This window comes from Charadrius vociferus, unplaced genomic scaffold (genome assembly GCF_000708025.1).
Source record: "Charadrius vociferus isolate BGI_N301 unplaced genomic scaffold, ASM70802v2 scaffold1, whole genome shotgun sequence".
Taxonomy (NCBI): Eukaryota; Metazoa; Chordata; class Aves; order Charadriiformes; family Charadriidae; genus Charadrius; species Charadrius vociferus.
Window position 1 is genome coordinate 2,220,552 of NW_009647680.1, and position 14,705 is coordinate 2,235,256.

General features: G+C 43.2%; 1 protein-coding gene across 1 annotated transcript in view; it reads right to left on the reverse strand.

The window, feature by feature from the left end:
• Nucleotides 1–403: 403 nt before the first annotated feature.
• PANX1 (pannexin 1) overlaps nt 404–14,705 on the reverse strand; it is a 15,754-nt gene continuing 1,452 nt past the window's right edge. Inside the window, exons 3-5 of the mRNA XM_009881238.1 lie at nt 4,132–4,355; nt 2,471–3,141; nt 404–489 (exon numbers count right to left, since the gene is read on the reverse strand). Coding sequence (XP_009879540.1) covers nt 404–489; nt 2,471–3,141; nt 4,132–4,355 — 981 coding nt within the window. The remainder of the gene's footprint in view (nt 490–2,470; nt 3,142–4,131; nt 4,356–14,705) is intronic.

Below are 14,705 nucleotides of genomic sequence, written 5' to 3' on the forward strand. Positions count from 1 at the left end.
CCTGTTTGTAGTTTCTCCTCCCTCAGCGCTGAGTCAATTAATCCTAGACATCACTGTTGAGATGGCTAACCAAGGCATCTCAGGCTCTTTCTTGCTGCCAGCTTCGATTGCATCCAATGCACGTCACTTGTACTCATGACAGAATTTTTCGTTCTTTTTGTTCCTTGAGTGTTGTTTGGGTTTTTTTTTTAATAAATAATGAAAGTCTACAACATGCTTTTTCAGGTACATGATTGCTGATTATTACACACAAAGTAGTCTGTAAACCAGTTTGGCCTCTGAGGAACTGTCAGGCTACTGAGGCGGTTGCATTCACAGAGCAGCACCTTGCGTTGAGCGCAGCCGCGGCGGAGGAGAAGCCCTCCCCCAGTACGAAGCTCCTGCCCGCTGCGGCGGGAAGGCATCAGCACGAAGAATCTATCAGTCTTTGGCGAAGTTTTTTATCTTCTCTGGGACTCACATTGCCACTTGCATCACGGTCTGTCAAAACTAAAGAGAAAGTAAACTTTTAGAAGTGAAAGGGCCATCAAACCACACCACACGTTCTCATTTACGAAGGAACTGCCACCACGACAGAGCTGCAGAGGATGTGGCACCAGGGTGCCCTGCAGCCTCTCCTGCCCTCATGGTCCACGGTCAGCATCCACCACTGGTTTGTTAACACGGTTACTAATTAAAACATGCTGATGCCACTAGTGACAGAAGAAAAGATGATGAGCCACGGGCAAAGTTTGCTGATGAGTGGTGAAGTTTGCAGCTGCAGCCAGGCAGAAGGAGAGGGTTGCACCAACTGGAGCTGGTCACGAAACAGCAGCTTTTTTCTGCAATGCATTTTAACAGACCTTCAAGCACGAGTTTGTTCCGCTCTGGAGGAAAACAAGTCTTTCAAGTGTTTTTGTGAGATGAAAACAGTCTCAAAAGTTCTGTTTTCACATAAAAATGAGTCAGATTTTCTATTAGCTTTTTCAGCTCCTTGAGCAGAGATCCCCACCTTGGGCTCTTAAATGCTCCTACCAAAACCCACCCACCTGTAATTTCAAAAAGGGACACATTTAAGAGGAAAACTATTTTCTGTCAGAATTACTCCAAAGTGTTGTACTAGAGCTGGCTGCCAGAAAGTGCTTATTCTAGTCTGAAAACAATCCTGCTTGTTTGTTCTGAATTCCCCTGTTGTATAAATTGACTTCTCCTCCAAACCTCAGCCTACCACAACTGCTTGACCAAAGTACAGAGGAACAGTTACCCTCTGGATGCCACTGCTTCTTTTTTATTAAGCACAGGGCACAGCTTTCTGAAGAGAAAGTAGATTTACTGTTTTCGTGCCTTTGAAACAGTTCTTTAACTTGCCGTCAGCACTGTGCTCGCCTACTCAGGTCAGCTGCTAAATGTTTTAAAGCATCTTCACTTCCATGGATGAAGGACTTTGTGAAGGGGCAGCCCATAGAGTCTCAGCTCCTTCATTCAGGGGATGTGGGCACTGGTGTCCTGCTGCTTCTGCAGGGACAGCTACGACAGTGGCCATGCTCACATCAAATGGGAGGAAAGCTTTTCCATCCCTTTATGCCTCTCCCTGGATATTTGGCTTCTTTTCTCTAATTCTGCACTTGAGGAGGGAATTAGAATCACTTTTAAGATATGCCACATTTTTTATCACAGAATCTAAGACTACAGCTTATATATAACAGTGATTGCTCAGAGCCGATCATGTCTGGGAACTGGTGGGAATATTGAGAGAACAGCAGCACCAATCCAGATCGACTCAAGAGCATTTTGGCAAAAATCACTTTACAGTCAATCTTCCTTTCTCTCTGAGTAAGAAGGAAAAGGAGCATGTTCACCGGCCCCGCTCCCACTTCCCTTCTTTTGTCATTTTCTGTTCCTCCGCCAGTGGCATTTCTGAGCATCAGACTTATTTTTACATTCATATAAGATTTCTGCCAAAGCCTGAATGAAAAGCAGAAGCAGCAGTTACTACTCCTTTGAGCTAATCTCTGAAAAACAAATATCCCAAAACCACCGGCTTTCTTACTGGAGCTTCTTAAAGTGCAACCTACTGTAGACCAATCTAGTGCTCTTCTACCATGCAGGTGGTCTTAAGCAGTTCAAGTTCAGACAGCTGAAGCTCTCTTAGAGCAGAGATGTCAGCAAGAACCACCAACTTAAGAGATGCTTCAGCGTCTAGCCTGTGCCACTGACCCGCAACACCACAATCTTCTGGCACACATGTGAAGTTGTAGCAGTTATACTACAGATAACACAGCAAGGTCTAAGCAGGTCCATTTTCTTGTAGAATACATGAAAATGGTTTTGGTAGGACTACGCATGTAGATGAAACCTGCTTTGTTTTGAATGAATGATGTTTTGGTTTAATGGATTCCCTATCTCTCTATACCAGCAGGTTTGGATGTGGTGGTTTTGTGGTGTTTCTTTCTTTGACTTTTCTTTTTAAAGAAAGAGCAGGTCACCTTACCTTGTAGCTCTGTTGCATCTTTTTCCAGCTCTTCTGTAGTTGTTTCTTCAGGCTTCTCCAACACAGCTGTCCCTGGCTTCCCATCCACGGTATCTGTCTTAATAGTACCAAGGTTTACCAAAAGTTGCATGACATCAAACTTCTCAGAAACTGCAATGTTCTCCAGCACCTTGAGGCATTTAAATGATTTAAGTTCACTCACGTTTTCCTCAAGAAAGAGGAGGTAAAGGCTTAAGTCATCAAAACACTTTGACTTGAGTTTCAGAACGTCGAAAGTTGGCAGTATTTCATACACTTTGAGAATACCTGAATTCCACCTCCATGGAACAAACATGGCATACACTACCAGCGGCATCACTAGAAGATAGACTAGCAGGTTAATATAGCTGAGTACCTTGAAGACACCAACAGCAATAAGCTTGCACTGAACCACTTCTGGAACAGTTGTGTCATTCTTTAAGATCCCAGTTTTGATAGTGCAGAGAAACTCATCACTCAAAGAGGAGAGGCTAATGTAGTAGCCCAGGTAGAGGCATGCAATGAAAATAATTATGAGCGTGAGTAAACGGCAGATAATGTATTTAATTATTAGGCATCTGGAATTCTTCTTCGTCTTCAGGTACTGCTCCACAATTGGGTATTTAAAGTGGCTTTCAGATATTTCCCACAAACTGAAAGAGAGAGAAAAGAAAAACACCAAATCACACAGATCAGATGCCGCAGCATTCAAATTTTACAGAAACCTAGTACTTTAAAATAGACACAAAATTGGATTCGCTCTTACTGGGCTAAATCAAAGGTAGTTTCATTGAAGTCAATAGAAAAACAACAGAATAGCAGACAAATGAAGAATATTGACACTCTACTACAGAAAAAACACTTAAGAGACAAAAGAGCTCAAACACTGGAAAATGGAAAAAAAGTATTGCCCTCACAGCAAAAAATATTTTTGTTCTTTTCCAAGAAAAAACAGGTATAGTAAGCAAACCCATGAGGAAAAGCAGACTTCCCAAGCACTTGTTTGATAATAGCACGCTGGAAGGCATTTTACTTTCAAGTCCTAACTCCACATTTTAAAGAATAGACCGCAGTCCCCATTGCATTGCTGGTACCCCCATATGCAAAGAGAAACATGTGCCCTGACCTAGGATGAAGCAGAAACTGGATCTGGTTAGAACAGTGCACCAGTTCGATCAGAGAGGGGGGGTTTGCTTTTGGTGTTTGTTTTTTTTTATTTTTATTTTTTCTTTAAAAAAAAAGCTTGGCAGACCTAGATCTGAAAGGACGGGAGATGAGAAGTAACAGCATGCAAGCGACTGCCAATAACATTGAGATCTGAAGACTGCAGCCATCCCAGTTTTCTTGTGCTTTGGTGTGTAAAACTAATTAACACCTTCTACAACTAAAGAAACCAGGATATTTCAGGTAATTAACAATCTGAAGAGCTCAACAAATGTTTTCTTTGAAAAAAGAAAGTTGTAAGTTCCAGCTTCAAGTGCCCACAGCAATGATTTCAGATGTCTTCTCTTTTTTAACCCAAATTTAAAAGTGTGTTAGGTCACCATTCAAACCTTTGCAATAAATTTCTAAGAGAGTGCAGGTGTCACATCTGGTAAGTTCTTAAGGAAAAGAGCAAAGAAAGCCGAGCCCCAGCATCTTACCTCTGTGTGAAGTTTTCATTAACAGCTGGAACCAAGTCAGTAGGGTCCCTGGGGTCTCCGCTGCGGATGCTATTAGCAGCTTTGATTGCCCTGTTATAGGCTTTGTCAAGTTCTTCCATGATAAATTTCAGGTCTGAAGAAAGGTGAGGTGCTGCAGTGAAGCGCCAGAACAAACATGGTAGATACAGCAGGATAGCGACCAGCAGAAGGATGTATGGGAAGAACTGAAGGGAGAAAAAATTCAGATTAGGCTCTACCTGTATATAAAATGTCAGTCAGTCACCATCATTGTCTATAAGTCTAATAAATTCCCTATAAGCCTATTAAATTCTCTAAAATTTTACTCAAACGCTTTTACTACATCCCACTTTCATGGTTATCAGGGACACGCAGGGAAGCAAAATCTCTTTTCAGGCAGCTCCAGTAACCTTGCTGCTGCTTAGAGTTTTGAAAAAAAAATAAAATTAAAAAATGGCAGAATAAAGTTATCATGATCCTAATAACATTTTCATTGCATATTCAGAACTGCACTGCTGGAGCTGAAATTGAAAGAGGTGGCATTAACCTGGGGAACAACAAACAGCAAAGGCAACCAAAGCAGCTATCAGAGAGGCTGACTGGAAGAAAAGGATGGTGTCACATAACTCTCCCTCCCAAACGCGGCACCACTGTTCATAGCAACTAAAATGCTCCAAACACCGGCAAAATCTCTCCTGCTCTCCATTAGCTGTCAGGAGGTTAATGAATAGACCATTTATAGCGCTGCATCTGCCTGCAAAGATACACGTCTGTGCAGAGTGCCTGACATAGAGACTACACATTTTTAGATAACTCCTAAATGGAAACCAACACATGGCATCAGAACAGTCTGGTGTTCATGTCGCGCTGAGAAGTCAGTCCTTACACAGTCCCAATTGCTTAGGGAAAGGGCTGAAGCAGGTATAAAACGCAACAGCTTCAAGTCTTTCCATCTTTCTTCTACTCAACAACGAGTAGGAGATTTTCACCATGAGATTTAATTTCTAATTCCCTCCAGCTGCTGGAAAGAAGGCATCTTCTAGCTACTGTGACATTATATTCAAGGTCTACTTTTATACATAACATTACCCTTACAGAGATATGATGTAAGATCTAGTTAGACAAGCAGTTAGTTAACAAAATGTACTGCAAATTTGGCTAACCTCTAATTCATTACATTCAACTTTTGATAGTAAGCACACCTAACTCAAACCCAGCCATCAGTTCTTAAGGAATTTTAAATTAGTTGCAGTGAACAAACTTGAAACAGATTTAAGGCATCTTAAATGTTACAGCCATGCACACACGCACATTCATTGGAAAAGCCAATGGAGAATTTTAGAGGAAACTTGGACGGAAGGCATTAATCAGTGCAAGTGGAACAGCTCCACTTACATTTGTGGATATCTAACAAGATGAGAATCTGGACCTAATATTAACATGTTAACTTGTGTTTGCATTAATCAAGAGAGATTGCGGTTTTGTATAAAATAAATAATTTGATGCTATTGAACATTTTATCCAGGAAAGTTGCTTCAAATATCACCTACCATTAAAGCAAAAAACTGTTATTATTAATACTAGGAATACATATGATATATTAGCACATAAATAAAACCTGACTTCTTAAAGGAACTGCATCAGCAACTGGAGACCATATTACAAACCATCATTCTGGATGTGCACATTCTCTATGTAGGAGTCACATCAGAAATTTGTGACACAGAGTGAGACAAAGCCAGGAAAAGCACTAAAGAGCCACAGAAAACAGATAATGCTGTATTTAAAGGTCAGCTTTCCCTTGCAACCCTTCTTATAAATTCACAATTCAACTGTTTCTGCTCAGTAGCTGCATAATTGAACTTGGCCAAAATTGCTACTTCAGCCTCTAGATACGAAGAAAAGAAAGAAAGAAAACCCCAAGAAAGGCTCACCTTTAAACCTGAAATCGAAATCCTGCAGGTATGGGCTAACCAGTAACAAGATTGTTTCAGAAACCAAGTTACCAAAGCATGGTTGACTGTAACTATACCGTACATCCCACTAGGGGTTGCTCTTCCTCACCAGCTAGGAACCAGCATCAAACCCCTACTGCTATCTCATAGCTGTGGCCTGTCCCCTCTCCACCGCAGGGGTCTGACCCCACAGGCCGGAGGGATCCAGGGGATTCCTTCTGATCTCCTGGAATTGCTGGGGACTGCTAATCTGCCCAGTACTCCCACTGAATCCATACTATCTGCCGCACCACTAAACCACGCTCACCAATGGGTTGTCCACAGTCACCCTCAGGAATTTCTTCCTTCCTACCTACACCAGCAGCCAAGACAGCCCTTGGGTGTGGGTGCTGCTCTCCTTTTTAGACTGCTAACTGCTTTCCACCAAACTGCATGAGCTCATTCTCTCAAAAACATGTCCTTAGTGGCTGTCATCTCCCAGCTCTACTTGCTGCCCCCTTGACACGATCTTTCCCCTACCCCCAGCAGCCTGTAGAAACTGTGCGGAGCTCTGCCCTCACTACCGCCTCTCTTCCCTCCTTCTACTCAGCAGATAAACTCAGATCATCTGGGTTTATTTTCCAGATCTATCTTTTCCAGTTGAGATGTAAAGCTCTGGTGTGTCCGATGTCTTTTTGTAGACATCTGGTGAACTCAAACCTAAGAATCTCTCAAGATTCTTGGCTCAAGAATCTGCCTTTCATATTCATCTCTGTGGACAATGCCACTGCCTCTCTCAGGTCAAAGTCCTGGATGCCTCAGTCTGCTCAAAGCTTTATGGTTTCATGGCCAGGCTCTCTCAGTCCTCTGAATTCTGTATAATGTAGAAATAGAAATCATCTATCCAGGAACACAGCTTAAACTTATCTAAGATCCTCTAAGCTGCTGCAACACCTTTTCTGCAGGCCAAATGCCAGCTTGCGTAAGATTGCTGCAAAGCCTGTTTGACTTCACATACTCCTGTCATCCACCTCTTAGCATCCTTCCACTGGTGCCAGGCAGGGAAAGAAACAACAAAAACATCTGATTTAGTAAGGAGTGGCCAAAGCTTCTTACATCGGTTTATACCACTTGGCTTTACTACTCACTCATTTGAAATTTTTAAGGCATCGGAGGTTTTACAAATTCCCTGTCTGACTCTCAAAACTGGAAACGCCACCAGCAGTGTCCGATTAATCCCTGAGATCTCTTTACCCTGAGGCCTGCAAGACATGTGGCAAGAGGCAAAACAGTTGACACACTGAACTCACAGCCCAAAACCTCCATTGTCCCAGTCCCCGTCTCTTCCTTTATACCTAGAAAGACTCTGCAGGCACGTTCTGCACTTGTGTAACAACATGCACCAGCCCTGTTGCTCTGCCCCAGACTTCCTCCAGTCCCACCCATCTCCCCTGCCTCATTACACACTGTTGTCCTATGAAGACCAGCCTCTGTCATCTTCCCTTGCACCTCCTCCTCTCCCTGACTCCTTCACCACCTCTTCACATAGAAGCACCACACCAGTGGGACAAAGGCACATTTGCCATGTATTTACTGGGCTTCCCCTCGCCAGGCTCTTATCACTCCCAAAGCTGTAGCTTATGGCAGCATAGGAAAACACTATGCAGCTCTTTTCTGAATGGTCTCAAAACCAGAGCAGCAGCGTGACCATTAGTCCAGCTCTTTTTGTTTGGAAACAAAAGCCGGTATTTGTCAGCCCTTCCACAGCACTTGATGCACGACTCCATCCTTCTCGGATTCTGGCTTTTTTAAAAATGAAAGATACGCTTGTTCTATTTTGTTAACAGCAGGCTTAGATAACTAGCAAATTGTTTTGAATCATTAAAATTTAAGGCCTTGAACCAACAGGCAGAAGTGAAAATGCAAAGTCATCTGGCATGAGTCCTAGGTTTCAGAGCAACAGACTGGGATTATCCAGCTCATCTGACCACATTTTACAGTCACACATAATGACTTCCTGTTTTAAGAAGAGGACTCTGTGGTATTAGTACATGGATGAGCATGTGCCATACGCCTTTCTTTTATGGTTTATGTATTTACTTCCAAGGCACCGAATACACAAGGAGGAAATGCTACTTCAGGCTTGGATAGTTAGTAGTATTTAGGTTAAATGGGAAATGTCATGGATCTCAAGAACCATATAGTCAAATATATGAGAAAGATATTACCCTAATAGTAAAACTAGTAAAACTCAGTTTTTCCCTTTGCTGTCCAGTTACGAAGTTGCTTTTCAACAGCAAGTTCACAATGTTGAATTTAAGATGGTTTGAGACTGCATAAGTGAAGAAAGGTCCTCTGTAAGCAGATTAGAACAGATACATCAGAATAGATACAAAATCCTATGGTACAAAATGCACCTTTCTGAACTTTATTAGCGAAAGTGCATCGCAGGCTACAACACTGTGCTTCAACCTGGATGCTCTGAGCATTCATTTCCACCCAGCTGCAAAAATAAAAGGACAAGCAAAGGCCCATCAAGTTTGCCACTCAAAAACAGAGTAGCAAAGATTCAGTTAGGCTAATCCAAGTTTCTGGAAGGTACTAAGCATAGATGCCATGTGATTAGTATTCAGCATGAGACAGACAAAACTAGCAGTGCATGCACCAGGGACTCAAACCACAGTCCCCTATACGTTTTCTGCTAAGTGTTGCTGAGCTCCTGAGAGTTGAAGATGATGGAAGCTGGTTCACCTGCCTGGCTTGTCCCTTACTCTGACGGCACGCTGTGTGGGACAGCAAGCTCCCGAGGAAGCAGAGCACTAGGTCAGCTGCCCCTCGTTCGGTACTGCTGCAGCTCATTTCACTTGACAGACCTTTCAGCGCTGCATACGTCACAGGCTATACCTGTACTCCTCCTGAAAGCCAAGAGCCCCTGATACCTGAGCAGGGCATGTCACAAATCAACACCAGGAACGGCTGAAGCCTGTGTTAACTGGTATCGACCAGGCACTGAAATCCAAGCCTTATCTGAACGGGAGTCTGTGCAGAGAAGGATTCCTCCCTCCAGGTTAAAGACGCGTGTGCTCAACATCATCGCTCTGCAACAAGAAACTGAAATGGGAACTGTAGGTTTAGTGTCTCTCTGTATCTCACGGCGGTAGTCCAAGAGTAACACATCCCACAGGGCAGTCAAAGGTGAAAAGAGGACCAGATGTGACAGCAGCTGTTTGGTAGCCTGTGGCACAACACTCCACCAAGCCCTGCAATGCAGAAAGCATGACCTTTCTGGACAGCGAGAGCTTAGGAAACAGGGTGTCCGGGAGTGTTACAACGCAGAGCCCTGATCCCCTGTCTCAGCACAACACAGCTTTTTCAGTCTTCTGTTCTATACTTGCAAAAGCAGCTACAAAGATTATCATCAAAGCAAATAATTTATGCACATCGAAATGCTTACCCTTCATAGATGGGTGCTGTTCTCTTACATCACTGACCATAAACAGCTTAGGCAATTTTAAACCAATACTGGCTACTATGAAGGGAGAAGAAAAATAACCTGTATGCATGCAGTCCAAACTCTAGAAATCTATTTAACACACCAAACTATTTTGAAGTCATGATCATTTATTCAAGTGCCTGAATTTGCTCCTCCCATGAAGATTACCTGCACAAACCTCTGTCTTACCAGAATTTGTGAACATCTACATTCAGATAAATTCTCAGAATGGCATGAACCATCTTCACTACATTTCAGTTCTCAATGCGCATGCATAGCTTTTCACTGACAAACACACAGATGGTTTTAGCACTACTAATACCAAAATGAATTTCTGATATTCTCATGATATGATTTTTTTTTTCACCATTTATTGGGAGGTCAGTGAAATAAGCTTTGAAGACATCAGTCCGTTTACGTTAATTTGTTAGAAAACAGCTAACTGTTCAATCAGAATGTATGCATGGGTATAGAAGAATTGTTTGAGTAATCGGTTTGCATAAGCACATAAGACACTGGAATCATTAAACTGTCTTTTAAAGGTGCTTTAGCATCCACTCTCCTGAAGGTGAAAGGAAAAATCAGACTAAACCACAAAACAGACTATTATGTAACATCCCCCAGCTTCAGTTGTGCTAAAGAACAGTAATTACACAGCAAATAAGTTAAAAGGGCACTTAAAAAACTTCTTCATAAGTTCAAATATGTTTTTATTATCTAAACTAAATATAGCTGCTAAGGGTGGTGTGAACCAAAAAGCATTTTCAAGGACATAATCTATAGAAGACTTGCCAAAGTCTGGATAAAGATGGCTGGCAGAAGACGAGAACCCCTTTAGCGACATTTAGAAAACAACAGTTTTCTAATGTTACTGCATCTGCAGTCCTTATTTCCTCTGGGCAAACACTATTAAAGTGACTGCAAGCATTCAGACTTCTACCAGACCTAATAGTGGTCAAACGTTAACTTTAAGTATAATAGCACAAAGCTGTTAAGCTGCACAGGTGTGAATTACAGCTTTGAGAAAATTCATTGGCACTGGCATACAGTACTCAACAAAGAAGGAAGCACTGAAGTGTCTTCACTCACTTGAGATGAAAATGTTCCGCGTTAAAAAATAAGACCACGGTGACGTGTCTGTTTCTTCAGTTCCAAATTTCTGTTTGCCACTGGGAAGAGCCTAAGCAAAGGCACCAGCCCCCAAACAGGCTAATGACAGCAGTGACGTGTTTCCAGAAGCGAAGGTATTAAGCTTCCTCTGGATACGATCCTATTCCTGTTTGAGCCGATGGGAGACGTTTCATTGGTGTTCAGGGCAGAAACGTGAGCTATAAATGACTCATCATTCCGGGTGAGATACTATCCTGCCTCCAGACCTGAAAGTGAATCTCAAACCATACGTGACCTTTTTTACCCCCCCTGTTACTTACCTTCCGTTTTGATACAGCTTAAAAATTGTATTTCTTCAGCTTCAATTACTAAGACTAATGTGACTGAAGTAGCTCTAACGCTACACTCTCAAAGAATGCTTTATAACCGCAGCCGCGTTCAGGTTTCCTTGCTCTGACAGCCCCGAATGCCTCTGGGTGCGGCTTTAAAGGTGAAACGTGAAGAGTCCTCAGTCAACTGGGAAGCTGTGCAAACAGGGAGTAACAAGAACCAGGTAACAACCCTGATTATAATCATACCAACAACATAATGAAGAACCTCAGGAGGGTTTTTTGAGTATTTACAGACAAGCAATTCAAAGAACAACCCACAGGTCCACAGTAAGTCGTACTTCTATTACAAAAAGTGAGTATTTTCAACAAGCTAAGTTTCACTTTATGCATACAAAGACTGGAGACCCACTCTATGCTTTGAGCAGGTCCTGCAGCACTTGCCCTGCACTTTTGCAGAGATCTGAGGAGGTAACTGCCCTCTCCTGGCTATGCCACGTGTGAAGACCTCTTCTTTCTGCTGTCAGTCATGCACATACCAATGTGTAGATGAACTGCTTGCCTGCAGTTCACACTGGTACAGATGCCCTTCTTCTGAAGAACCATCTACTTACTCCCTTTACCTCAACTTTGCTCACCTTTATCTACCTCTTTGATTCTTCCCAATTAGTAATAGACTAGAAAATAGAGTAATTCAAAAAACCTTAATGTCCCTTGATCATAGGCACCTCCATCCTAGGAATCCAGATTTCAGGGCCAGGAAGAGGTCATCAATCAATGTCCAACTGCCCCTCATCTAGCTTGGTTGCCATCAAGTCTGCTGGCCATCAAGAGCCAATAAGATGATGTTCACTGTTCTCCTGCATGTGTTTGTATAAACTTCTCTGGGCACCATGGATTAAAAAGGCTTCACAGCAGTCTCCTCCTCCACTGGACTGCAAGGACTGCCCACTCACAATGCCCAAAATCTTGTTTCTATTCCAGTTAAGGATCAAGCTAAGTTTTATCAAAACAAGTTGTCAGGTGGGGCACTCATCTTTAGAGACAAGAAGCAAACTATCTGCACAAAGGGAGCAAATACAGGACTCTTCCATCCTACATCAGCACGGTCTGTCTCTCTTTCCCGCTCACCTTTAGAAATCGATACCTCTGTTCTGACACTTCAGATAGATACAAGAAACCTCCTGAAGGAATTAAGTCTGAATGGAAAAGACCAGAAGAAAACAGAAACAATAGAAGAGCAAAACCCAATCAGACTGTTTCACCAGTGACAAACCTGAAGATGAGTCTTGTGAGAGGTCTCAATCATATAAGCATTTTGTCAGCTTTTTCACTGACAAAGAGGAGGAAATCTTAGCGTTAAACTAAGAATATACACAAGACATACCATCGTCTCTTCTTGCCATTTATCTATTTGCAGAGGGCTTGTTTCTTGAATTGTACATTTAAGTACACAACTCATTTTGCTTTCTACCAATAGTTATCCAGTGTGAAGTTATTCCAGCATCACTGCAAATTTCAAAAATGCTGTCCTGCAAGGAGAGAGACCCCGGGCACCCTCTGGGAGTGCACAGACCACTAGAGAGGCAGAGAACACAGAAAGTTGCAGTACACTCCTCCTCTCTGCTCCAAAACACGTTTCCAAACTGATAAATTCAAGTGTTGGGAGAGATCTCCCAGAGCAGAAAGGACAGCAAGTAAAGGTGCCCAAGCTATGGGGATTCCCCAAAATTGAAACATACATTTCACTGGTTTGAAAATCAAAAATCCTAGCGCAAACTTGTATTCTGAAATAGGTGGGAAATGGGAAGGTGTCACTTATTCCGTAATGCAACCTTGTTTTGATAATCCTTTAGAGAAACGAGATGCCCAGAACAAAAGCTGGGCAAGTTGCTGCAAGTTGGCTTCTTCACCAAATAGCTACACGTTCCTACTTCCATTCTATACCATGATGAGCCCTGTCCTAGGATGCAAACTTACTTAATGGGAGGTGCCAGGTAGATGGGAACAGTCTTTTTTCAGTGGTGCCCAGTGACAGAACAAGACGTAATAAGCACAAACTTGATAATAGCTTTGTGCTATTATACTTAAAGTCATCAAAGTTCCATCTAAACATGAGGAGGGACTTCTTTACTTTGAGGGCGGCAGAGCACTGGCACAGGCTGCCCAGAGAGGTGGTGGAGTCTCCCACTCTGGAGACCAATCAAAACCCACCTGGATGCCATCCTGTCCAACCTGCTGTAGGTGACCCTGCTCTGGCAAAGGGGGGTGGACTAGATGATCTCCAGAGGTCCCTTCCAACCCTGACCATTCTGTGATTCTGTGATTCAAACCTTTGACAGCACTTCTGACAGCACAGGGAGCATGCCATAAGGAAATCCATCCATTCAATCAGAAATTGGGGCCTGTAACTTCAATACCCCAAACCCATAATCTAAAGCCTCCTTAAGCATTTTTTACGGAGTCCTCCAGCATGCCAATACAGTGAGTTGTTAGGTGAGTCAGAGCATTAGAAAGAACCTGAGGTGCTTTGCAAATGAATGCTCTGCTGCCCAGAAAGCAGAAAAAAAGCTTTAAGTGTTGTCTTAAGAAAAAATGGGCCTAATGATCCCTGCTGTCCTTCTACGTGCATCCCTGCACTTGCCCTGCGGAGTCAAGCCTCCTCCCACCCGAGCTTAGGAAGGCTCCCTTGTCTCTTTAACATCACTGTGCTCCCGCAAAGGCTCTGCTCTGCCCATTTTAAAAATGGTTTTCCAGCCAAAATCTGCAGAACAATGAGGTCATACGTACCTTGCAGCGCACAGCCTGCACCAGGAGACAACACAAGCCCTGTCTTCCTGCAGATATAATTCTTGCAGCAAGTCTGCAGGGTATTTACAAAGAAACATACCGTTTAGCGACCATGGAGAAACTGTGGGAAGGAGGGCCCTGCATCGATTCCCGAGACAGCACCAGTCAGCAAATTAACACAGCTTGCATCATAAAAGTATGACCACTTACGCTATTAGTCATGGCTGGCAAACTAGGAGACTTAGAGCCATCAGCAGGTGACTATGGCATAGAATCCAACATAAAGAAATCGGGTAACAAGAACTCACTCCCTCAAGAGAAAGAGCAGCAACGTATCCAGGTTTGCAGGTGGAGTTTCCACCCAGGCAAGCCGCCTGCATTACGAGATGTCCCAGCAGCTTTGACTGGCATCTGTAGAAGGTCTGGCTGAAGTGAAGTGGAGCACTAACTGAGCAAGGAAGAGTTCAGACTAGAAACCAACAAGTCTGGCTCTAATATTCATGAAACGCAAGACCGTTGGGTCAAGGTTATGAGTGGAGCTAACGGGAGAAGGCAGTAGTAAATCCTTACTGTTAGTGATTTGAGTCAGCAAACAAATCAGAGACAGCCCTGAACAGCCTTTCAGCGGAGATACCACCAGCTGACTGGACAATAAGAGCTGAGGTACGGGACACACCAGCAAAACTCAGAAATACAGGTGCTGCGGGTCCCAGACATGAGCTCCCTCTAACAGCAGGTTCTCCACCCCTCCCAGGTGCCAGGGGGATGTTATTTGCCAGGGCAAGTAATAAAAGGGCTGGGGAAGACAGCACACAACACTCCACGTTTGCAGAGCTCCAACAGCATTTCTTACTTTGGCATCAGCACTGCTCGAGCAGGGCAATGCTGCCTCTCCAGTTC